General features: G+C 44.7%; 1 protein-coding gene across 2 annotated transcripts in view; it reads right to left on the bottom strand.

Annotated features, from left to right (window-relative positions):
• Positions 1 to 9,806: 9,806 nt before the first annotated feature.
• Positions 9,807 to 25,887, bottom strand: part of SIK3 (SIK family kinase 3) — a 467,469-nt gene continuing 451,388 nt past the window's right edge. For both annotated transcript variants that reach the window (XM_086956798.1, XM_086956799.1), the window contains exons 21-22: positions 19,979 to 20,137; positions 9,807 to 15,571 (exon numbers count right to left, since the gene is read on the bottom strand). In XM_086956798.1, the coding sequence (XP_086812924.1) occupies positions 19,992 to 20,137 (146 nt within the window). In that variant the 3' untranslated portion in view covers positions 9,807 to 15,571; positions 19,979 to 19,991. The remainder of the gene's footprint in view (positions 15,572 to 19,978; positions 20,138 to 25,887) is intronic.

Raw genomic sequence — 25,887 nt, 5'->3', positions numbered from 1 at the left:
GTGCTAGTCTTTCGCTTCCCGATTCCTGCAAGGAAAAACCCGGGGGCATATTACCAACAACTAGCGGTAATTTTTGTCTCTAACTTGTTTAGAGACAAAAATTATCGCCGCACTTCGGCGAATTTTATCGCACATAAACCTTGCTATTAGCAAGGTTTATCGCAAATGCGATAAAAAACGGCCGCAATGCATGAATATCGTTGAAAAGTCAGCGATATTCATGCATTATCCAGCAAATGCTTTTAGCCATGTTATCCACTTCCCATTGGATAACATGGCTAAAACTGCTCAGGGCAGGTGTTAGGTTTTGGAGATATTCGCGCTTAGCGCGAATATCTCCAAAAGTTGGTAATAGGAGATAGCGATGGTTAGGGACTGTTTCCAGTCGCTAAAATCTTGGCACGCCCACTTTGCATGTCATTAGTGATAAATATCACTGATATGCAAAGCGGGGCCCAAGATGGTCGCTATCTCCTTTTAGCTGTCACTAACTGGTGTTAGCGACAGCTTGGTAATAGGGAGATAATTGTATCTCTTTTTTTTTTGGCTTTTAAAGCCAAAAAAGCGGAAATAAACCCCCTTGATAATATGCCCCATGATTTCTCGGGGGTTTCAGCTGACAGGGCTTGGTATTGTGTTACGTGCTAATTCTTCCAGGAAACGTCAGAGGGTCGATGCAGGGGTTCTAGAAGGGGTGATAAACCATTTAAGCCTCATGAACAAGCGCATGGTCTTTTAAAGATTTGTGAAGTACTCGGGGCGGCGGTGTGTGTGCGTGCCCTCTTTCAGGAGCGGGCGGGGGGGCACTGCCAGCAATTTGCAGGCCAGGCAGTGTTCAACACATGCATCACCCTTTCTCTGCCTGCTATTGCGCTCCATGCTTCGGAAAGGTAAGAAAAAGAACGTGCATTTGAGTTTGAAATGTCCGATCTTGTAGCAGTACACTTGCAAAGCCCACACATGACAATAACCCGATTCAAGGCCCCATTCACCCGATTTTTTAAACATATATAGCACTCCAACAAAGTTAGATTTTAAAACTTTATTAACATTTAAATATAACGAACGCAACAAAAACTGTAAATATATTTAACCATTTTTTGAAATTAACCAGAACTATAACGATAACAACAACAACAACAATAATATAACTTTTATGCCTAAATTACGCAAACATTTAGCTAATCTGCTAAAGGGGGGAGTCGTCATTTCTTTACAATAATCAATAATGAAAAATCCACATCAATAGGGTTGCCCGTTTTCTCGATGCAGCACTATAGTGCAACATACACAGCACCTGGGGTGTCAAGAGTGAACAGGTCTTTCTTTGTTCCTTAAGATGTTATCTGTGTCAACCTCTTCCGAGAATGCTGATGCGTTAGGATTTCCTTGTGTTTCTTAATAGCATTGGTGTCTGTACACTTCTTTGTCAATTCTGTTAAGATGATAACTGCTTCATAAACAGACGATATCTTTGTTTAGTCATTAGTGTTAAGTGTGTCTGAAACTACAGTGTCCTTCTGTTTTTTTTTCTTCAGTCTCTACAGAGTTTTGTGTGTTGTTCTTTTCAGCGACAATTATTCCAGAGGTTTCAGGTTCACTTGTTTTGTTCTGCAGTGAGTTAACAGCTTTAGAGAGTTCATGTTTATTTGCTATGTCCTGCTGTTCGTCAACTGCTTCAGAGACGTCAGCCTCATTTGTTATGTTTCAGTAGATCCTGGACCTGCCCGGCCGCGCCCAAAATGGCGCCGGTGTAAATGGGACTCGTAACTGCTTGTTGTGTACTGGTTGCCCAACCTTGATATCACGAGATACATATGCAGTTTTGAAGCACATGGCGGAGGCTTGTCTGCTGTAGTGGGGCGCCCCTTTATCGTTTCAGTCGCCATTCCGCCCGCTTTTGCTACACTGTGCCTTTTCCGCCATTCAGCTGTTTAGCGCCCGCTCTTACGGCTACAGCGTCTCGCTCACCATGTAGTTGATTTGCTCCCACTCTTGCGGTGCAGCGATAGGCGGCTTCCACAGGACTCTTAAAATGGCGGTCGGCTCTTCGGATTTGGGCCTGGTCCAGTAAAATGGCCCTGGGACACCTTGGAACTCGGACGCTTGTCTGCCAGGGCTTGGGTTCCATTCTCGAAAGCGTCCCCTCAGCCTTGAAGATTGTACAAAAGTCTTGGGGGCCGTCGACTCCCGCAGGCTTCCGGTGGGGAGCGGCTGCCATGATTGCTTGCGGAATGGCCACGACGGAGCTACGAGATGGTGGTGCTCTCATGGTGACGCCAGCTTCAGTCTGAAACATCCAGAAACAAGGTGGGGCTTTCATCGTTTGGGAAAAAAATGTTTTAATCCAATGAAAAGTGTTATTTTTAGGTCACATGACCTAGTCTTACATAATTAGGAAAAGAAAAGTAAAATGAACCAATGAAAAGTTTTATTAACAAGTCACATGACCTGTTATGCTTACGTTACGCGCTGCGCGGCGCGCTCTGGATCGTTTCCGGGAAGCTGCGCCTTGCGCAGCGGAGCACTTCCGGGTGCGCTAACGCGTCGCGTCATATGACGCATTACGCGACAATGCAGGTCCAGAATATAGTCAAAATGTCTCCACCAACCAGCGGTCGGAATACAACCGCTTTCAGCAGTCCAAAAAGTTCGGTTAAATCTTAAGAGCGGGAGCAACTCAACTACATGGTGAGCGAGACGTTGTAGTCGCAAGAGCGGGCGGTAAACAGCTGAATGGCGGAAGAGGCACAGAGTACCAAAAGCGGGCGGAATGGCAACTAAAACGGTAAAGGGGCGTCCCACGACAGCGTGTCTTCAGGTCAAACGGATTGTGGGACAAGGTCCAGAATGGAAGATTCTTCAAAAGGGAAAAAATTCCGCCGGACCCCGGGAGCCGGCCGCCTATGCCGGGGGCGATCTCAGGCCTCACCAGGGCAACACGACTTGGGGAGGGGGCAGGAGCTAAGCGCCCCCTCTCAGTCCGCGCCATCTCACCGCCCCTCGGGGGCCTCCGTCAAGCTGTTTAGGGAGGCACCGTATCACATTGTTTTCTAATGCAGTCAGGTCCACAAATGGACTCCACTTACTTTGAATAGTGAAGCTGCAGCAGGTGCAAATAAGGTTTAAACAGTGTTACAAGAGCTGCTTAGAACTCTGAAGTATGGCACTCAACAACCAGGACTTATGCCATTTATGTAAGGCAGTGACATGGAAGCAACTCAGGGACAAAAAGCATGAACGAACATTCACGTATGAAAATCTTATTTGGAGAAGGAGTAGAATCCAAACGCCCCCTGCCAGTTCGCGCCACTACACCGTATGTGGAAAATCTGAAGCCATCATTCTACAAACTCTCAACGCTTGTTATCAGTGCATGAGTTTCATGCTCGATCGATTGAGCTAGCCGGATCGGGCAATAAAAAGTATAAAATATTTATGTAAATAGTTATTTAATAAAATGTTTTACTCTGTTTCTTTGCTGGTGTGTTGTGTATATTTATAATATTTGCATAGGGTTTGTCGTTATTTTGGGCGGTGTGGGTGGCGGAGTCGAGCTGTTTTGCAGCCCTCATGGTGTGGAGCTCAGTTCATTTCACTATTTTCGTATTTCTCATGAAGGGTTATTCCTAATGTTTGTATTTTACCGAGGTCAAAAAGAGATCGAATTAGTGGTCTACTGATTTTGCTCGATTACTTTTATTTTTTTACACGATTTTTCACTATCTGCAAAGACTAAACAGAGTATTGCGACTTTGTGCTTGTTTGTAAATAGAGAATGATCCAAAGAGAACCAATTGTAAAACAGTAAATGCTTGGATAATAATCAATCAAATGGAGAGACAAGCAGGTACGACGGATTACAACAGGGGTAAAGGTCTGCGTTAACTACCGTTCACTATCTGCAAAGAGAGAGTACTACTAAGAGAAAAGAGGGGAGTGGGGGGGGGCAGCGTTCAAAGCACATCAGCGTGCATAAACACGAAAACGTTTTTACCTATCACGTACTTGACATTTGACAGCTTTTGATATTTACTATTAAAAAACCATTGAAATTCACAGAAAAAACCATCGGTTATAGTCCATATATAGTTAGGAATTTGCATTTACAAAACCTTGAAAATTCAATGAAAAAACCATTGGTTTTAGGCCATATATAGTTAGGGATTTGCATTTAGAAAACCTTATTTTACTCGCATAAAACCATTGAAATTCAATATATAGTTATAAGCGCTAACTATATATCGCGCACCCGCAATCCACTGCTGATGATGTCACATATTACATCATTCATGACATGGTTAGTGACATCACTGATGACATCACTGATGGCATCTCAAATGACATCACTGATGACATCACTGATAACATCTCATTTGACATGACTGATCACATCACTGATGATATCATTCATGTGATAATACCATGATCCTCTTCAGACTCTAATATAACCTTAGATACAATCAGTGTAAACAGACAGTCACTCATCCATGGAGTTACTCACACACCTAGTCAGTTATGCCAAAAATCAATCACACCTCCATTTTCTCAACTATACAGTTATACACACCTTACTTATTCAAACATATACTAACACATATTTACTTTACTCTCTTATACAATCTCTGATACATGTTCACAATGATCCATACAGCCACTCACACATTCACTGGCTCTTATGCACAGTTATTTATAGATGTCAACTCTCACATGTACTGTGTTTTACATATGTACTTAATTTGACATGTAGCACTGAGATATCCATTTACTCACTAATACACTCATGCACAGTCAACCGCCCATACAGTTGTTTCCACATGCACTTTTGAATCTATACATATAGTGAATCAACTACTCACACATCTATGTACAGAGTCACACACCTCCCAGCCACCCATACACACACACTCAGTTTCCCATACAAATACTTGGACAACCAATCAATAACCCATACAGTTACTCATATAGCTACTGATCAACATATGCAGCAGTTTGTAGAACAACAGATATAATGATGCACAAATTAAAACAGTTTAGTCACTAACCCATGCACTCAGTGAGACACATTTAATCACTCACTCAATCAGTCAGTCATGCACCTAGTAAATCCTTCATCCAGACACTTATACATCCACTCATTCTTCAATATGTAAAACATATTTTAACTTTACAGAAACATACAGTCACTGGATGTTGTCATCAGTGATGTCATCAGTGATGTCATTTGAGATGTCATCAGTGATGTCATTTGAGATGTCATCAGTGATGTCATCAGTGATGTCACTAACCATGTCATGAATGATGTAATATGTGACATCATCAGCAGTGGATTGCGGGTGTGCGATATATAGTTAGCGCTTATAACTATATATGGAATTTCAATGGTTTTATGCGAGTAAAATAAGGTTTTCTAAATGCAAATCCCTAACTATATATGGCCTAAAACCAATGGTTTTTTCATTGAATTTTCAAGGTTTTGTAAATGCAAATTCCTAACTATATATGGACTATAACAGCCCAATGAGGCATACATGTTCACCCACCACAGTGCCAGGCTGGTGGAAGAGAACATTCTCTTACCTATGGTGTCCAGCCTTTTAGAATTCACTATCCGGTAGGGTGATAGCAAACACATCAGGATGAATAAGGGATGGGGAGGCTTGGACCAACAAGATTTCTGGTATGTGGTGCCAGGTAACAAATCTGGGATCCCCGGGAGTGTGGCGAGGGCAGTGGGTAATCATCCTATTCACAGGAGCCACTGTGCAGGACTTGGACCAGGCCCCCAAGAAAGACGTCCCCAAGAGCTTGATTTGATAAATGGGAGTAAAGGTTTGGAAGGGGTGACATGCAGCTGAATCACCTCCGTGAAGACATAAGGTTAAGGTGCAGCACAATAGCAAATTAGGCTCTCTCCTCCACAGAAACAGTAGGAGGAGAACCAGGACAGTGCCAGGCGAGGTGTGCAACCCACTGGACTCACCCAGTTCCTCATACCAGTTGTCTTTCTCAACTGGATCTTCTCCATAAGGGTCCATTGACCCTATCCAATTGTCTCCCTCACCAGGTCCATAAATCAAATAAGGCACTGGCTTCAGCCTGGGAAGAATGTTCTTGGTCGGTGCTAGATTTGAATTCGGACGACGACCATTCTTCTTTGTGTCGGGAATAACGATATGGATGGTGCTGCCTAGTGGCATGGTCGACGTTGGCACTGGAGAGGGTGCTGAGGAAGGTTTCAGTCTAATCTATGGGTCCTCTCCAGATACAGAGGGAACCTTGGAGCCCGAATGGCACAGAGGGCGAGCCTGCTGGTGTGGTCCCGGATAAGGGGCCCTCCTACGCCCATGGGGCCCATAGGCTCTCCAGAGGATTTGGCCATCCCAACCATGACGCACATGGCCTCCTAAAATTCCTTCAGCTGGGTGGAGGTCACTCCAGGAAAATCCAAGAAGCACAGAGCAGACCCAGGTTCATGCCTAGCCGACTTGCGTGGTCTGGAGTACTGACGCTCTATTGTCTTGTCAGATAACTTTGACGGACGCGCTGAAGTTGAAGCGTGTTTGTACTTCTTGTGCTTGTGGTACTTCCCTGATGACTTCGAGTGCGATGAGGAGCTTCGGGAAGGGCTCCATGAACAGTCCCGGGACCTCCCACGCAAACAGGACCTTGGGTGTCACAGAGTCGACTGACGCCGGGCAGCAAGGAGCTTAAGGGATCCCTCCCTCAGCACCTTAGGGTGCATGGCATGGCAGTCCTCACACGCCTTGGTGTCATGCTCCGGCTTCAGCCACCACAAGCACACCTAGTGGAGGACATCTGCGTAAACTGGCCCTAGATAGTTTGAAACCAGCCAGTTTCTTGGGTGACATCATCACACAAGGAGATTAAATCTCATAAAAAGTAAAAATAAATTAAAAAGACCATTCAAAAAATGACTGAGGAGTAGCTCAATCTTGATCAGTGCTACCTGGCACAGAAAGGAAAGAACTGATGTCAGCATGTTGAGGTGGTGCCTGTGTAGGTCCCATGCATGTCACTTCTAGAGCAGCTGACTGAGTCGCACAATGCCACCTACCGGTGCACAAGTGTTCTGCTCAAAAATCTTCCGGATCCAGTCTGATGTCTGGGGATATTAAAAGGTAGGTAATCTGCAGCTAGATGTCTCTATCAGATAGGCTTTCGGTTTCCGTCCTCCGTTCACTTAGTCCTGCCCAAAATTCCAGAAGTTGCTAAAAAAACATACTATATCTAGGGTGACCATCTTTGAAGTGGTACCTGGCTGACCTAATGGAAGGAGAGGAGGACCAGTATTACTAGTAAGATCAGGGCCAACAGGATTGTCAAGAGGACCAGGGGGAATAGGACCAAGAGGATTTAAATTAGGGAAGATAAAATGACCAGAAGGTGAACACCAGGAGCACAAGGGTAAGAACGATCAGATGGGCTAGATCCAGGAAGATCAGTGCCAGAAGGAAAAGGGACAGGAGGACCAGGAATAAGACTATAGGGACTAGCATCAGGAGGATTAGGACTCGGAGGCATTAACAAGACTAGGCTATGAACAGGACCAGGGTAATAAGGACAGAGAACAGGATGCAGACAAACATCATGAATAGGGGGATCAAGACCAAGAGAACAAAGACCCGGTGGACCAGGGACACCAAGGTCAAGGGGAACCATAACAAGCAGCACCAGGAAATTGACAGCACAGAGGAGAAGGTCAAGTGGGACTAAGACTGGAGGACCAAAAGCCAGACTAGAACGGCCAATATATGTTCTATATATAAGAGATTAAAAAAGAAGAGCTAGGAACATGAATATTGAGAGATCAGAACTAACAAGACAACAAAGATGAGGATCTGGAGCATAAGGGCCAAGAGGACCTGGAAGATCAAGACTAGGAGGACATGGGGAACCAAAATGAGGATGGCCAAAAATACAAGAACCAGGAGAATAAAGGACACCAGGAGCACCATGGAGATTATTTTAAAGATCAGGTGGATCAAGGCCAGATGGTTCAGTGCTAGGAGGTCCAGGACAAAGAGGACCAGGAAGGTGATGGCCAACAGGACCAGGTGTATGAGGGTCAGTAGCAGGTGGAGCAGGGCAAACGGTATCAACAACAGGCACTGGACCTGGAGGTGGACCAAACCAGAAGGATCAGTAGACTGTGAGGTTCAGTACTAAGAAGGAGGATCTAAACTGGACTTGAAAGACCAATTCCACAGGAGGGGGACCAGGGGGCAGGTCATGACAAGATCTGGACCAGGTGAGGGGGACTAAAAAAAAAAAAAAAAAAAAAAAAAGAAGGCAGTGCCAAGTAGACCATGCCCCGAAGAAACAGAACCGGGAGGACAGGGATCCGGACCCGAAGGAAAAGGACCAGGGCAGAGAGGAGGACAAGGAGCGTGTGGATAATTACGGCTGCTGGCACAAGGAGGGCCAGTAATGAGCCAGGATCAGGAAGGGCACCAAGTGGAAAGTGAAGAGAAGGAAGATGTTGACAACCAGAAGCAAAAATAAAAAGTGTTGGGGGGGGGGGGTGTGAGCATAACAAAGTAATAAAAAGCATAATAAAAAGGCATTCCAGTGGGATGCTTTAACAAGGAAGAGTCATCTTCGGAATTCATAGCAAACAAAGCATATCTCACCACAACAGCCCAAAATGAAATCACAAACAACTCGATGCGTATGGCATCCGATTCAGTAATCTTCTTCATGCTTGTCCTGATAGTTTAATTTTAATGCAAAAGGAGTTAAAAACTGTGTTACAGAGTGTATGATTGAGGAAGGAAGACAAAACATTCAGGAGGGTATAGAAAGAATACATTATTTCTGTGTCAAAATGATCACTTATGATTTCTGTCGACAGATTATCAACACAACGTATCTGGTCTTCTTCTGAGTCCTTATCCTTTCTGTGTCTCTCTTGGAAGCTGCTCTGTTGACGCCGCTTGAGTTTTTAAGGGATGTTACACCAGTAACCGTAATAGACTGTGACAGCTTAGGAGGTACTTAGGTCTTTAGCAGCCGGCTGTCAACTGGACACCACAATCCACTAGGGTTCATTTTCAAGTAGGCTTCATAAAATCATGGCATATTGGCTGATGGTAATTGGTGTTGATTCGAGCAGTTTCCCACTCACTTGGATCAATTAGGCTTTTAATTTTGTAGCAAGCAAGATCCAAAGGGCGGATCATCGCCAAACACTAACTGATGAAATCCTATTAGATCTCGCATATTTAAACTGGTAAAAGGCGTACATCCATTTTTAGAGTGGCCCATCAGCTTCTGCCTCCTTGACCCGCAGATTAATAAAGTAATTATTACATGTTGCTCCAGTATCAGTTTGTGAATTAATTTCATAAATAATCTGCTAGTACTGTATTATAAGACTGCCTGGGAATGTTTTGTTGAGAGCCGCAATCTGGCCTTTTCCACATCCAAAAACTCTCCCACAGCTGGATTGGTAGAAGTAGAGAAGGCACAACAAATGTCCAGAGGAAGGACATATCTTGTTTCTGTTGTTCTACGCTTTAAATGAAGGGGCTTTCGTTGCGTCTTTGTCGACATTAAGGGCAACAAACAATAGTTTAGTAGGGAGGAGTTATTTACATTTTTTTTAAAGTATCCGAAAACATGGTCAAGTCAAAGCCTTACAGAGGTATAAAGAATTAAAGGAGGGCCCTAAAAAGCATTAACATGAGCGTACCACAGCGGGTGAACCTTTGTAAGCCCCACCCCCCTTCCCTCGTATACTCACTGAAATAAGAAATTGGAATAAAGGAGCACAAAAAACAAGGTCATCATCACAAGTTTATTTCTGTCATAAATTTCACTTTACAACTAAATTACTAGTTGCAAGTGAACCACAAAAAATATGGACTGAATAGCACTGAAACTTTTTTCTTTTTTTAGTCCAACATAAATTAGGAAGGAAAGAAAAAAATACTTCGGACATTTCCAAAAAACAGAAATAATAGCAAAGTATATTAATATACATTCAACATATACTGCGTGTATTGGTTACTACAATACAAAGCAATGATAGAAAACTTTTAAACATGTGATATGAGAGCTGGCAGGCCTGATAAAGTCAGGGATCTCGTTGCTTTTTTTCTCATTTTTTTTTCTTTAAAACAATTATTTTTAAAAAGGCAGCCAAATTATCATACACAATACCACTAAGTAAACATAGTGGAATCAAATAAAACGAAGGAGCTAAAAGATTTACAGAGCTATTTACACCACTGGGGTGTGCATACGGGGCTAAAACAAAACTGTCAGTTTAATGTATTCTGGGAGCAGAACTCGTGAACGAATCATCATTTTGGCAGTGGGGTGTACACAAAGAGTTACGGGAGGGGAGGGCTCCGCAAGTTCTTTTAGTTAAAAGATCCGAAGAATAAAATAATAAAATAAAATAGTCTTTTAATGGATTTCCCCAGTGGTGTAAATTGTGTCAACAATGACGAGATGTTGTGGGAAATGTGTTTTATCCCCAAAATGGCGGCGGGGGGGGGGGGGGGGGGGAGGGGTAGTTCTGAACATTGTATGGCATGGCTTGGCGTCATGGGCTGTAACACAAACCATTAGGAACAGGGGCACATTTATTTACCACGAATCATTGTGCAAGTCATATCCTTTGAACTGTCAACACTTGAGATAGCAGGACAGTTCAAAGGACGCATAAGGGATGGGACACCTCTCCTTCACCTGTGCATAACTGCAGCACTTGCTTTTTTGCCAAGAAAACGCTGAACCTTGGACTTCCAGCAGTGAATATTTTACAGGAGGACGCAGGTACACGGTGTGGGCAGCAGCGCACCACCACAAGATTAATTGGGACTTTTGGTCTTAAAAAAAAATTGCTTGCTGAGGAATTACAACGGGAATGGTAGGGTTGCACCTGGTGCTCCGTTTTCACTCGTGCATAACCAGTACCACTGTCATTGTTCAAATGGGCTTAAACTGCCAAGTCCAGCCACAAACAAGTACGCTCTCCAAAAGGCAACACTGTAGGTCGAAAATGCATACTCAGTGTTAGTACTTCTTTCGGTGCACAAGGAACTTGCTTTCATAAGAGACACTATAAGCCTGAAGTAATATAACCTAAGACCAATACCTTCTCGGCCTTCTAGCAACAAAGCTTGAGTGCACAATTATCTGGGTGTGCATATTTAGTGTTGTGCAGAAAGTGTCTTGAGTCGAGACTAAAAGTTCACGTGAGGGTGGGGCTTGGAGTCATATCCGGATGATAAAGATATATTGTAGCTGACGTCTTACTGACATCTTAGCCTGTGGATATTTCAGGGCTTTGCCCAGGCCTTGATCTCGTCTGATGACCACTCTACCAGTATTGTTTGCCAGCCCAGAGATGGACAAAGAAAGATGTGCACGACTCATCACGCCTGTTGGATGTCCCATGTCTGGAACCTCCTTACTGATCCTCTGAGGTGGTTATTAAGTGTGCCTTTTGAGGGTTGGACAAAAGCTAATTTTGGGTATCCTCATTATACGATGCTAATCTACTGTCAAAGAGGCACACTTTTTTAGTGTGAATGTATGTTTGAGGGAAAGGCTGAGGAAACAGGACAGTGGAATGTTCAGTCCATTTATGTTCTCAATGAAGTGCAGCACTAATGCTGTGTAGAGAGCTCACTCTCTGTCCTCCATCCGCTCAACTTACTTGTCTTATGCAGTGGACTGTGCAATAGTAGCTTCAGTATGTGGAACGAGGAATAGGCCAGGGTCACCCAGTAGAATTTCAGGAAACGGCTGAAAAGATATGAAGCCCAACAGAATCTACCTGTGAAATAGTATTCAGTATAGCTGGTGGCCAGACGACTTGGCAGAAGAAACCAGCAACTTCTCTATTTATAGTGTGTTTAATACACAGATTAGTGGGACAAAAAATCTCTTGGATGTAGATACAATCATTGACCGCTAAATCTGTGTTTTTTCACCCTTGGTCCTTTAAACAGATTTTACAGGCTGCAACCAATCATTTTCAAGTGTGATGTATGCACCTGCTGCAGAATAATTTATCACAAAGCGTGAGTCAAGTTAGCGGCCAAGGCAAGATATTCAAAAAAACGTAGTGAAGGAAGAACCTTTTTTGAGTTTATTTCATCCTAGTTCATCTCGTATTTTACGAAACAGGCAGGAGGAGAGGAGGACAAGTTTGAAGTCAGGACACTTGCACATCGTCTTTAGCAGAATTGCAGCTGATGTCCAATTCATTTTCCTAATAAAAAACAGGATACTGACATGCATTGTTTTTGGGACTTACCCTTGACACTCACCCACTTCGAGCAAGTAGGCCACCCATGAGAAGAACAAGTTATACAGTTACCAAAGGAATAACTACTGCGGGTGCTGCATAAAAGAACTAACGGAAGAGGACAACAAAACGTCCACAATAGCGCATGGGCTCACAGCTCCAAACTCAAAGGAGGAATCAAATACTTCCAGCAAGACGCAGAGCGTTACAGGGGGAAGGGAGGGCAGGTCCTCACGCTGACACTTTGCTTGTACTTTCTTTACAACATAAATTTCTTTCGCTTTTTTATATTAATATCAAGAATAATTAGAACAACAACAAACATTTATCAAAAGCAGCTCTCACCTGATTGGAAAGTAAGATGTACAACCAGAGTCGTGCAACCTCAATTTGCAGGTCATTAAAAAGGAGGAGGAGAGAAGGCTGCAAACCAACTTGCAGGTGTGTGTTGGCACCTAGATGCACAAATGGTCATGCCATGCTCGAGAGAGGACTTATGCCAAAGAGATGTGTATTTGTCAAAAAGAGAGGCTGTTTTCTAAGGCGCTACATGGAACACCTGTAGGCGCTTGGGTGTAGTTAGGGTGTGAATATGGTGCTAGCAAGGGAGCACAGGGGCCCGAAGCCCTCTATTGTACTTTGAACTCCTCACTCTGTCCAGAAGTGCCAGCTTTGTACACTGCCCACCAGTGCCAACTATTTACACTGTCCACCATTCCCCTGCTACTCACTCCGCCAGCATGCCCAAACTACTTACACTGTCCACCAGTGCCAGAAATTCACCATTCCCACCGGTGCAAGATGTTCATGCCGCAAGTCCGCTAGTGAGTCAGAATAAAATATTCTAAAGCCGATGAGAGCAATGGGCAGATTTCAATGTAGTGAACATTTGTCATCTCCTTAAAGAATATAGCAGGGACAAACACAATGCACCATCCATTAGGCATGGTGCTCTTTGGGATAGGGTGATTGATGTATAGCATGCAAAAAGTAAAAAAACAAATGCGGCAGGAAAACTATGAACAGAGAACAAGGTGGAGAGAAAACAGTTGTTCAAGGGACTTGCAAAGGGTCGGAGTGAAGAGTGCAAAGTGGAGATGAAAAGACGTGCAGAAGGAGGGCATGAAGAGTGAAAACAGAAGGAGGGCATGAAGAGTGAAAACAGCAGGAGACCCATGCAAAAGAATTGAGTGATGAGAAGAAGGAAAGAGCAGACGCAATACGGAGCAAAGAGGGTGATCAGTAAACGCCAGGCACGGATGTATGTATGTGTGTGTGTGTGTATATATATAACCCACACTAGGGATGAGATGAGCTGTAAAGAAAGAAAAGTACACAACATATTTGTATGAAAGTGGATGAATGTGATGTGGAAGGACAGTACTTGGGAGAGACGCACCCAGTGTGTGTTGTGGAAGGGTGGTACACATGACGTACGGTAAGGGTCAGCAGGGAAGAACCCACCCGGACTGAATTCTGAGCATGAACTATTGTAAACTTCAGCTACTAACAGCTACAAAAGGTCACCATTGGCCACTACTATCTGTCGTCAGCACCACTGTCTATGAGCCACCATGGTTTTAGCATTTCAAACGATCCACCAGTGACCACTGCATGAGAACAGTTCCAATCGCCTGTTACCAGCTGCAATCGACAATCTTCAACTGCCTACTTCCACCTGCAAAGACCACCAATTAACCACCACTGTCTTCTGTCAGAAGGTATTACCCATGACCGTCCACTAACAGCCAGGGTCACCCATTTTCAGCTACAAGAGTCAGACACATTCAGTATCGGACAATTTTTCTGTGATTGCTAAGATCAGCTGCAGTCTTTCCCTATCAACCACAATCATGTGAGTTGGGTCAAAATTAGTTACAACCACCAGCCACATGCGTTGACGATCGTCCACTATCAGTCGCTGCTGCCCATGATCACATGCTTTCTCCCACGATTATACACAATCATTTGTGAGAGGCCATGGTGGGTCACATTCATTCAAAGTCTACCACAAATATCCATCTAAAAAGCAATAAACAGCCGCAATCAATCAAATGTAACCACAATTAGCAGCATCAGACGACAACAACTAACTGTTGCCTCTCACAGAAACTGCCCTTTTGCCAAGCTGTGTGAGACAGTAAGTTGAACTAACTTTGGCAATACAGCTGTAGACATGGATTTAATCCAATTTAGGAAATGTACAATGCATCTGACAAAGAGTGGTACCACATCTGAAAGAGTGATAACAAATGTGAACACTACCTTCTGGGACAGTCTGGCACGCAATGTGAATAATACCTTCTGGGACAGTGTGGCACGCACTGGTGGGTAGTATAACATCCCTCACTAGCACAGGTGAAGAGGGAATTCTTCAAAACAAATCAAATACAAGGCCTCCGGTGTGCCACTGCTGACAAATGCCACAGCCATGGCTCTTGACTCAATACTGCCCTGCCTAAGGATGGGTTTACGTATATGCCTGCGCACACACCAACTTTTGTGCATTCTGTAAAAGCTGTTCAGCATAGAGAGCGCAGCAGGATAAATTAACAAGACTCTATTGCACCTTTGATGGCCATTCTGATGGTTCTGTTGTGAGGTCAGGATGAGTCGGTTGCCCTGTTCTGTTATGCATGAGTCCGGTCTTTAAAATTCTTTACAAGAGCGTGTGCTGCAAAATTACAACATCACGAGTATCCAGAGGTTCAAATACAACTTTTAATGTAGTCCTTTTGCTTGTGTTTCTTTTTGAGCCTACTGGTTCAGAAAGGTGGCTCCTGCTTGCTCCCTCACCGAGCTGTGGAAATAAACAGTTCTGCCCTTCACCGATCTCCCAATGTTCTCGAGATGGGTTGAACAGCCCTCTGTTATTGCTCATACTTTGACGCCATGTGTTCAAACGCCTTCCTCGGTGATTGCATTTGACTATTAAGCCTGTTGTCCCCAATCCAAGATGGCGCCATAAACCCAGTCCCTGACCCCATGATGCCTCCAACACCAGCTGATACCTGGGGGTAGGAGGGTTTATAATAATTTAAAAGGAAGAAAATGTCGTTCAGTTTTTGCGAAACAGTGATTTTCTCTTGTCTGCTTTTCTTCACGACTTCCTGGCAGGCAGGCAAACATGGCAGAGATAAAAAAAAACATAAGGGGTGATCGGACTGCGCAGCACAGCCTGCGGGTTTCAGCCGGGCAGGAAACAAGACGAGGATTTGGTGCGATGCTGCTCGATACGGTCAGCTTAAAAATGGGACCTTGTCATGTCAAAACTGCACATAACACCTGTAAAAAGAAAAAGCAGAGGGACCGGGGGAGTTAGGCAGAAGGCAAAGGAGAAGAGACAGTTAAAGGAAAAGAGCCAGGCAGAGGGAGGGGAGGATCCAAGCAGAGGGAGGGGAGGATCAGGCAGAGGGAGGGTAGGAGTCAGGCAGAGGGATGGTAGGAGTCAGGCAGAGGGATGGTAGGAGTCAGGCAGAGGGAGAGGAAGAGTCAGGCAGAGGGAGAGGAAGAGTCAGGCAGAGGGAGGGGAAGAGTCAGGCAGAGCGAGGGGAAGAGTCAGGCAGAGCGAGGGGAAGAGTCAGGCAGAGCGAGGGGAAGAGTCAGGCAGAGGGAGGGAAAGAGTCAGGCAGAGGGAGGGAAAGAGTCAGGCAGAGGGAGGGAAAGAGTCAGGCAGAGGGAGGGAAAGAGTCGGGCAGAGGGAGGGAAAGTCAGGCGGATGGAGGGGAGAAGAGTCAGGCAGAGGGAGGGGAGAAGAGTCAGGCAGAGGGAGGGGAGAAGAGTCAGGCAGAGGGAGGGGAGAAGAGTCAGACAGAGAGAGGGGAGAGGGGATCAGGGAGAGGGAGAGTAGAAGTCAGGCAGAGGGAGAGTAGAAGTCAGGCAGAGGGAGGGAAGAGTCAGGCAGAGGGAGGCAAGAGTCAGGCAGAGGGAGGGAAGAGTCAGGCAGAGGGAGCGGAAGAGGTAGGCAGAGGGAGCGGAAGAGGTAGGCATAGGGAGGGGAAGAGTCAGGCAGAGGGAGGGGAAGAGTCAGGCAGAGGGAGGGGAAGAGTCAGGCAGAGGGAGGGGAAGAGTCAGACAGAGGGAGGGGAAGAGTCAGACAGAGGGAGGGGAAGAGTCAGACAGAGGGAGGGGAAGAGTCAGACAGAGGGAGGGGAAGAGTCAAGCAAAGGGATAGGAAGAGGAGTCAGCGAGAGGGAGGGAAGAAGAGTCAGGAAAAGGGAGGGAAGAAGTGTCAGGAATAGGGAGGGAAGGGGAGTCAGGAAAAGGGAGGGAAGAAGTGTCAGGAATAGGGAGGGAAGAGGAGTCAGGAAAAGAGAAGGAAGAGGAGTCAGGAAAAGAGAAGGAAGAGGAGTCAGATGGAGTGGGGGGGGGGGGGGGGAGTTAGGTGAGAAAGTGGGTGAGCCAAGAGGTGGGTAGGACAGCCAGACAAGAGAGTGGAGAGGGAAACCAGGTGAAGTCAGGAAGAAAAAGGGGAAGATCAGGAAAACAGGGGAAGGTCAGGGAGACAAACGGGCGGAAAGAAGACAGTGTCGGGTAGAAAATAAGGGAAGCGGGTGGGGGAAAGAGAAAAAGAGATATTAGTTATTGTTGATTGCTTATTACCTATTCCTGTAAGAAATCAGTGCACATGCCCTGCATGCGTCTGCCAGACAAATGTGTATGTGAGAGATGGTCTCATAAATAACATGTAAAGATTAAATTGTAAGTGGGTATGTCACTGGCCTATTGCAACGTTAGAATCAGCACCGTCAAATTACAAACTACTTACTCTTCTAATGATAGCCTCCTTCTTTCAGACCCCCGCCATAAAGGAGGCACTAAATCATTGCAAGAGTTAACCTTTTGGACGCTAAGCCCATGCACACCGAACAGCCATACCTCTGTTTTCTGTCTATACATGAGGCCAGACATAGGAAGGTGGTTGGATCATCTGGAGGATGGTAGGAAAGGCAGGATATTGACTATCAATTCAAGTTTCACAAATATTTTCAACATTTACTTACTATTTCACCTTCAAACTCACTAAAAGACAATATCTTGCAATGGGGTGTCAAGCTTACTAATTACTATAAGTTATTCAATGTATTCACCAGAGATCTGAGAAAACTGAGCATCAACTTAGGACAGAATGTCCCAAGTAAAAATGTAGCATCTTCTAGTACTGAGAAATGGTGTCACTGCATAAGACAATCATATTTCTTTTTAGACTTCCAAATCACTATCACTCAAATGTTGGATGAAGGCCAAGCGGGTTGGAAAATGAGTGTCCTCTGGATGCGTACAGCAGCTCATAACCCACTTATGCTGACTTTAACACTGATGACCTGCCCCAATAAACGCAGACAAAAAAAAGAAAAGAAAAACAGAGCAGTCATAGTGACAGTCTAAAAATACTTGAGAAAAATCCACCCAGGGAAGACAAAGTGAAGCCATCTACTGGAGAGAGACCCATCTTTATCATCTGTTGTCTATATGCTTAGTTTTGGCTTGCAGAGGATGGAGGGGTGATCACTCTAGACACTCCCTTGTTCCATCCACGTTCCGACAGGAACCTAGGATCTGAGAGGCAGAGTGTAGCAACACCTTGGGAACCTCAGCCAATAGTGGTCTTTGCTGCACAATTCTCACCTCGTTCACTAAACAAGAAATCAGTTGCTTTTGGCGACACACGGATGAGAACTTGGATCCTCTATATAGGAGCCAATAATAATAATAATAAATAGTAAAAACGTTTGTAAAGCGCCTGGCTGCACAAAACTGTGTGTCCCCTTGCTAACTGCTCACAATTCAATCTAGAGGAATAGAGGCAGGGGATCATCCGATCAATTATCAGTTCGGGAATAGGAGAGTTTTTAGTTGTGTCCTGATCTCATTTCGGAAGGTTCCATCCGCAGTTGGAGTGGAAGAGTATTCCAATATTTTGTGGCCAAGTAACGGAATGATTTGCCTCCCATTTTAGCTCTTGTAATTCGGGGTGGTTTAAATTGCATCATGCCTGATGATCTTAAGTCTCTAGTCGGACGGTGGATGGTCAAAAGACTTCTAAGATAAATGGGGCCTTTATTGTGAGCTATCCGATGGGCATAGCAGAGACTCTTGAATCTAATTCTCTCCTTAACAGGGAGCCAATGAAGCTTTGCTAAGGCTGCTTTGGTAGAAGTTTTTCTCGAAAGACCCAGTACCAGTCGAGCAGCTGCATTTTGTATACATTGAAGCTGGTGAAGGCCCTTCTGGCTGAGACCTATCAGGAGGGCATTTCCATAGTCTAAACTGGGTGTTATTAGAGCATGGATTATTGTTTTTCTAACTCCGATGGGAATAAGATCAAGTACTTTTCGGAGGACTTTTAATATGCCAAAGCATTTTCCTGTTATTTTATTAACTTGGGTCTTGCCAGAGAGGTCTGAGTCCAGCATGACCCCTAGGTTTCTTACCGTTTCTACAGGACTGGGTAATTTACCCAGTTCACTGGGCCACAATGCGTGAGACCATACGGAGATTTCTTTCCCTACCACCAATACCTCGGTCTTGTCTCCATTTAAGCGGAGACAATTATTGTCCATCCAGGTGGCTACTGCCGACATACAGTTTGAAAAGTTGGTGGCATATTCTTTACGGTCCGGTGTTAGTTTGAACATTAATTGTGTGTCGTCAGCATAGCTGACAATGCCCACCCCAAAATCCTCTACAATGTGTGCCAGGGGCTCCATATAGATGTTGAATAATGTAGGGCTCAAACTAGAGCCCTGTGGAACCCCATGGCTCACCCTGCGAGGTGATGATCTGAAGGGTGGGCAGTGTAGCTGGAACGATCTGTTGGTTAGGAAGGATTCAAGCCAGGCAAGTGCTGGGCCCTTTACTCCTATGTCCGAGAGACGAGACAACAGCGTTGAGTACAGCACGGTGTCAAATGCTGCACTAAGGTCCAACATGACCAACGCTGCCGTCTCGCCCTCGTCCACCATCTTGCGGATACATTCAGTAGAGTAAAGGACTGCTGATTCGGTAGAATAGCCTGGTCTAAATCCCGATTGGGACAGATCTACAAGAAGCCCATGCAATGTGTAAAGTTCATCCTTTTACACAGATAACCTGCTCCACTCCTACCTCTTCCAGGCTAGCAATTTTCCACAACGAACCAGAAACACCCTACATTTCCAAAGATCCCTCCTTTAACAGAATTAACCACCAACACCACTATTCCCTTTTCTATAGGTAAATAGCCTTTCATTGATAAACAACCTTTTATTTTGATCTCCTCTAAGTACACCCTTCTCCAAAAGAAACCAGCTACACCCTTATCTTTCAAGCATGCCCTTTTCCAGAAGAAACCAGCATCAACCTTATACCTTTCAAAGCTTCCGCCTTTGCCAAACATAACACGCCTCTTCTCCTAACTGGTCAAGGTGCCCTTATGAGAATAACCCAGCTTCACATTTCTAGGTTGACCAAGTTTGCCCTTTTCTGGAATCAACCAACCATAATCATCTACCTTTCAAATCTCACTTCTTTTCCAGATATAACCAGCCTCACCACTCTGTCATAAGAAAGCTTACCCATTTTCAAAGATATGCAGTCTCACCACTTTAATCCTCAAAGCTCCCTTCTTCCAGAACCAAGCACCCTCATTTCAACCTTCTGAACAAACTAGTCCCTTCCAAGAAAAGATATTCATCACTTTGAACTACTTACAGATTCATTCCCATTACACCCCCGCCTGCTCCATGCCAAAAGGTAGGTCAGGGTGTTTGTAGGTCAGCAGCACGTCATTAATACAGGTGGACACGTGGCAAGAGCTGGGCAAGTGTTGGCTCTCATCCACATCGTGTTCATCCTCCGTCTCATTGCCATCTGTGAAAGCAAAGAAACAAAACATGAGGGAGTGCATGTGAACAAGGTGATCTCTACGAATCAGACTATAAATTTAAGATACAGAGGGACTGCTGACAAATAAGGAGTGACTAGCAACATTATTTGACATTCGAGATGGAGAGGTACTGTAGGGAGCAAGGAATGCCTGCTAGACACCATTCCCAACCAATGAAAGGTATTTGACACAGAAAGGAGCGATTCCCGACCCCACTACTTATTCAAGATTAAGTGGGGCTGCCCGCGATCATGGAGCATATAACAAGCCCAATGCACATTGGACACTGAGAAGTGCAGGTGAAGTGACTGACAGACGGAATGCAGGTGAATACGGAGCGACAGCTAATCCACTGTGTACTCAAGATAGAGAGAGCAAGTGTAAGCAAGCAGAGGGCGTCTGCCAGACATCGCTTCTAACCAAAGGTGGATACGAAGTCAGGTGAGCAAGGAATATCTGCCAAAGTCAAGGCACATTCAAGTTGGGTGAGGCACATGCAAGGATTGCATGCCAACCCCTCTGATCATTGAAGGCAGAGCATTAGAACTAGCAAGCGGTGCCTGTCACCCACCCTGCACACTGAAAAAGTAAAGGGGCTTAGGTGTGCTAGGACAGCATGCCAACTATACTGCACATTCAGGACAGAGTAGGACTTAAAGCAAGCAGAGACGGTCAACCCCATTGCGAATTTAAGGTGGACAGGGGCTTATTTGGTGCATTTAAACACCAATGAGCATGTCAGATGAAGGAAGACAAAGATTTGTAAGTGGTGCCACTAGCCCACTGTGCAATTCAGTTGGAGGGGCGCTCAGTAAAGCAAGGAATTACTATTGGTTCACAACCTAAGAAGAGAGACTCATGCAAGCAAAGTAGTGACAGGCAATCCCTGAAAGCATTCAATAATTGGAGAGACTGCAGGTGCACAAGAAGCAACTACCTGATCCATTTTGCATTCAAGACTGAGAGAAAGTGTAGGTAATTAAGGACTGCTCATCAGACATCAATGTTAACCATAGGGACAGAGAAACACCATTAAGTAAGGAGTTCCTGCCAACCCCACTGTCCTTTCAAGGCGTAGCGGGTTTCAGACAAGCAAAAGTGCCTGAAAACCCAAGTGTGCACTCAAGATGGACAAATGGTGCCTGCCAGATCCAACTGGGCTGGCCATATGGATAATGCTTTTTCCAAGTGCTTAATCCCTTTCATATATTTAAATATAAATATTACTGAAATCTTTTTACGTGTTCAATTACCCTATTTTCTCTTCTCATTGATGTTAGTTTTAAATGGTGTTCTCTCGCATCTTTGTAAATCCCAGTTGTCCATCCCTAGAAAGCTCAGGCAGGATGTTTATGAGAGCCATGGCCAGATCATGGCGGGAACAAGTAGCTTACAAGAGCAGCAAAGAGCATTCATAAGTCAAATATCCACTTTAGAGGTTGGTCACTGCAATAGTGCCATAAGCAACTTACGAGATTAACAGGCAACCTATACAATGCACAGGAACCTTGTAAGAGCCACTGTAACCCCACACTTAGGCTAGCACTTGTGGCCCTAGAAGTGCAGCTTTTCTAATCACACATACCAACATGAATAATAGTTACTTACCTGTAATCTGCGGTTCTCCAGTATTGGTGTCTTTCATAGATTCACATGCCTGAATCATTCTCCGTCGTCTGAATGGGAGTCCCACGGTACATAAAAAAGCAATAATATGCCATAATATTATAGAAAAAAACTGGTAATAACCAACCAGGAAGTAAAGTAGCCCAAGCTACAGGAGAAAAAACTTCCACACTCATGACTATCCTAGTCATTTTGTATAGTCTAAACTGCAGCCAATCAGGCGACAGCACCCACCAGAAAGTTCTCCCCAGAGGCTCAGGCTCTCAGATTTTCTCGCACATGAGCCTCTGAGGGGAGGTGGGCGGGTTGCATGTGAATCTATGAAAGACACCAATACTGGAGAACCACAGATTACAGTTAAGTAACTATTGTTCTTCTTCAGTATTGGGGTGTCTTTCATAGATTCACATGCCTGAATCAGAGCAGATAGCAGTAAACATCCATGCTTGGAAGACGCTATTTGTAGCATCAGTTTGTACATATTAAAAACACATAATCATGTAATAAATGTCTCATTTCTAAGCCTGAAAACATTGCAGTTACATAAGAATGTACATAATAATCAGCATGAATAACCGTCTGAAAAGCAGTAAGAGGAGGGGGGAAACAGAGGCTCACTTTATCTGAAAAGATTACGCAGAACTGCTTGACCCACTGAAGCATCAGTCTCGCTGGCTGCATCCAAACAATAGTGCTTGGTGAAAGTATGTCTGCTGGCCAAGGTTGCTGCTCTGCAGATGTGCTGAAGAGGAACCCCAGCGAAAAGAGCAGTTGAGGAAGACATGGCTCTAGTAGAATGAGCCCTTGGAGCGGCCTGCAAAGGTCTTCCTTCTTGTATATGGCAAAAGTCAATAGCTGCAGAGATCCATCTTGCTATTGTTTGTTTAGACACTGCATGACCTTGTCGAATTTTTCCATAAGCGACAAACAATTGATCAGATTTGCGTATTGTAGAGGTCCTTTGTAAATAGAACTTTAAACACCTCTTGATGTCTAGTCTATGCAATGCCCTTTCGCAGGGGATTGTGGGTTAGGAAAAAACGTCAAGATGAGTGGCTCGCTCAGGGGAAAGTCCAAAGGCACTTTAGGCATGAATTTTGGGTTCGTGCGGAGCACTACCGAATTAGACGTGAACTGCAAGAAAGGTGGATGGACCTTGAAAGCCTGGATATCACTGACTCTTCTAGATGAAGTCAAAGCCAACAAAAGCAATACTTTCCATTTAAGAAATTTTAAATCCACTCTGTGAATTGGTTCAAAAGGGTGGTGCATGAGCTGCGCTAACACTTTATTGAGATGCCACGATGGCGGTGGATGACGTACCGAAGAAAACCTTCTGAAAAGTCCTTTAAAGAATTGCTGTATTATTCTTGAAGAGTAAAGTGAAGTGGACCCATCCTGATGATACCTTGAAATGGCTGCTAGGAAAACCATTAGAGTTGCGTGAGATAATCCCGATTTTGCCAGATGTAAGAAAAAAGGCAATATCTGATCTGGCCTTGCTTGAAAAGGATGAATCCCAGCCGAGTGGCACCAGATGCAGAATCTCTTCCATTGAAGTCTGTATGTTTTTATCGTAGCAGGTGCTTTTGCTTTGGCTAGTACCTCCTTGCAATCTGCAGAGATATTCAGATGGGCGAATTCAAGATACTCAGGCGCCAAGCCACTAATTTCAGAGAAGCCGGGTCCGGATGGTAAATCTGACCATCCTGGATGGAGAGGAAACCCGGTATTGGTCGAAACTGAATTGGTTCGCATTCCGATAGGAGAAGGAGCTCGGTGAACCAGTATTGACGAGGCCACCTGGGGGCAATGAGAATCAGGCGACAGTTCTTTTTTCATCTTCCGGAGAACCCTGGGAACCAACGGTATTGGAGGAAAAGCGTTAGCATATATTTGAGACCAGTTGACCGAAAACGCATTCCCCTGAGAGACCTTTTGGGGATGCTAGCTTGCAAAGAACAATGATAAATTGCAGCCGTAATGCACTCAAGAAATACATTTAGATACAGTAATCACTTGGATAATTTTATACCAAACATAAAACAAATATGTGTGCAACGGGTAAGAGGCCCTGCAAGCCGCCTACACACTAAAGAAGCAAAACCCAGATAGCTATCTGGGGATACCCAATGCACTACGAGGGTGTCGCAAATTGAGTTTCAAAAACGTTTGTACATAAGCTTTAACATTTGTTACACAACGTGTGCATTATTAACAATAGGTGACTAAAGTCACACAATACATCCAAAGAAACCAAGGCTCCAAGTTCCAAATAAAGAAAGTTAGCGAGTAGATTTTATTCTCAATCTTCGCAAAGAAGTTTCACAAAATCAAGATGGAGATGCTTTCAATCAGCTTAAACGGTGATTTAAAATCCCAATGCATTTCGGGCTAATACAGGGAAGCCCTTCATCAGGGGAATCTGTCAACATTGAAAACAAAATGACCATAAGTGCTATGAATGATGTATAAAGGGCTAACAACTATTCAGAGAGAGAACAAACAATTTTAAATTTCATGCCAACCGGTAACGTGAAAAAAGTGTAAAGGTTGGGGAATTTGTGAACACTCCGCAACACAAAAATAAAGAAAAGTAGAAATCCCAAAGTGCTCTTACTGCGATAAGCTCCGTCACACCAAGCATAAGAAAAAAAAGGGGGGAAAGGAACACGCAATAGCTCGACCTACCTAGAAACTTAATGAACCAAGCACCCGAACGAGGGCCTAGACTATGACAAAATATTGAGAATAAAATCTACTCCCTAACTTTCTTTATTCAGAACTTGGAGTATTGGTTTCTTTGGATGTATTGTGTGAATGTAGTCAACTATTGTTAATAATGCACATGTTGTGTAACTAATGTTAAAGCTTATGTACAAACGTTTTTGAAACGCAATTTGCGACGCCCTTGTAGTGCATTGGGTATCCCCGATAGCAATCTGGGTTTTGCTTCTAGCTTGCAAAGAACAGGCATTTGCTGTTCTTCTTGGTCGCAAAGAGGTCTAGATCTGGATGGCCCCACTGTTGAAAAATGCGATCCACCGTTGGTTGATGAAGTTCCCATTCGTGGGTGGACACCGTTGTCCTGCTGAGAGTGTTCGCAAGAACGTTTGCCGTTCCTGGTACATGGACCGCCAAAAGATCGATTCTGTGTCGTATTGCCCATGCCCATATTTCTTGGGCTTCCTGAGACAGAAGAGCCAACCTCGTTCCTCCCTGTTTGTTTAAATAATGCATGCTTGTAGTATTGTCTGTGCGAACCAATACTGTGGCCCCTTGAACAATTACGCGAAAGGACTTGAGGGCTAGGAAGATGGCTCTTAGCTCCAATAGATTGATGTGCAAGACCTTCTGTTGAGGGTTCCATCTCCCGCTGACCGTCAGCCCTTGAAGATGTGCTCCCCAACCTACGAGGGATGCTTCCGTGGTGATTGTGAAGTTTGGCGCGTCTTGGAGGAACGCGCAACCCTGTTGTAAATTTTTCCTTTGAATCCACCAGAGAAGAGCACCTCGGATGCGAAGGGTGATTCGGATGAGATCTTCGAATGAGCCGGAGACCTGCAGCCATTGCAGGTTGACTTCTTCTTGAAGAGGTCTCATCCTGAGACGGCAATTCGGTATCAAAGGAATGCAAGAAGAAATCATCCCCAGAAAAGACTTGAACTGTCGGACTGAAACTGACTTTCTTGAGAGTAAAATCCGAGCCATGTCCTGTATGCTTTCTTGTCTCTCGTCCGATACGAAAGCTCGGACCAGTTGTGTGTCCAAGGTTGCTCCAAAGAAAGCTTGTCGTTGCGACGGTTCTAGCTGTGACTTGCTGAAATTGATGAAGAGACCCAGTGACTGGAAGAGAGACGGACACCGTTGGACATGGCTGTCTGTGTTTGCGTAAGAACTAGCCTTGATAAGGCAATCGTCTAAGTAGGGAAATATTTGTTTTCCCTCCAGCCGGAGGTGTGCTGCTACTGGAGCCAGGACCTTCGTAAACACCTTGGACACCGCACGCAGGCCAACCCTGGGCGCCGCACGCAGCCCAAAGGGGAGGACCTTGAACTGAAAATCCATGCCATCCAGCCCGAAACGCTTTACTTCCTGTGATGGGGTA

The sequence above is a fragment of the Lissotriton vulgaris genome, chromosome 2_1 (genome assembly GCF_964263255.1).
Source record: "Lissotriton vulgaris chromosome 2_1, aLisVul1.2, whole genome shotgun sequence".
In the NCBI taxonomy this organism is placed as follows: domain Eukaryota; kingdom Metazoa; phylum Chordata; class Amphibia; order Caudata; family Salamandridae; genus Lissotriton; species Lissotriton vulgaris.
The sequence above is the reverse complement of the archived record's forward strand: the minus strand, read 5'-3'. Positions and strand labels throughout refer to the sequence as shown.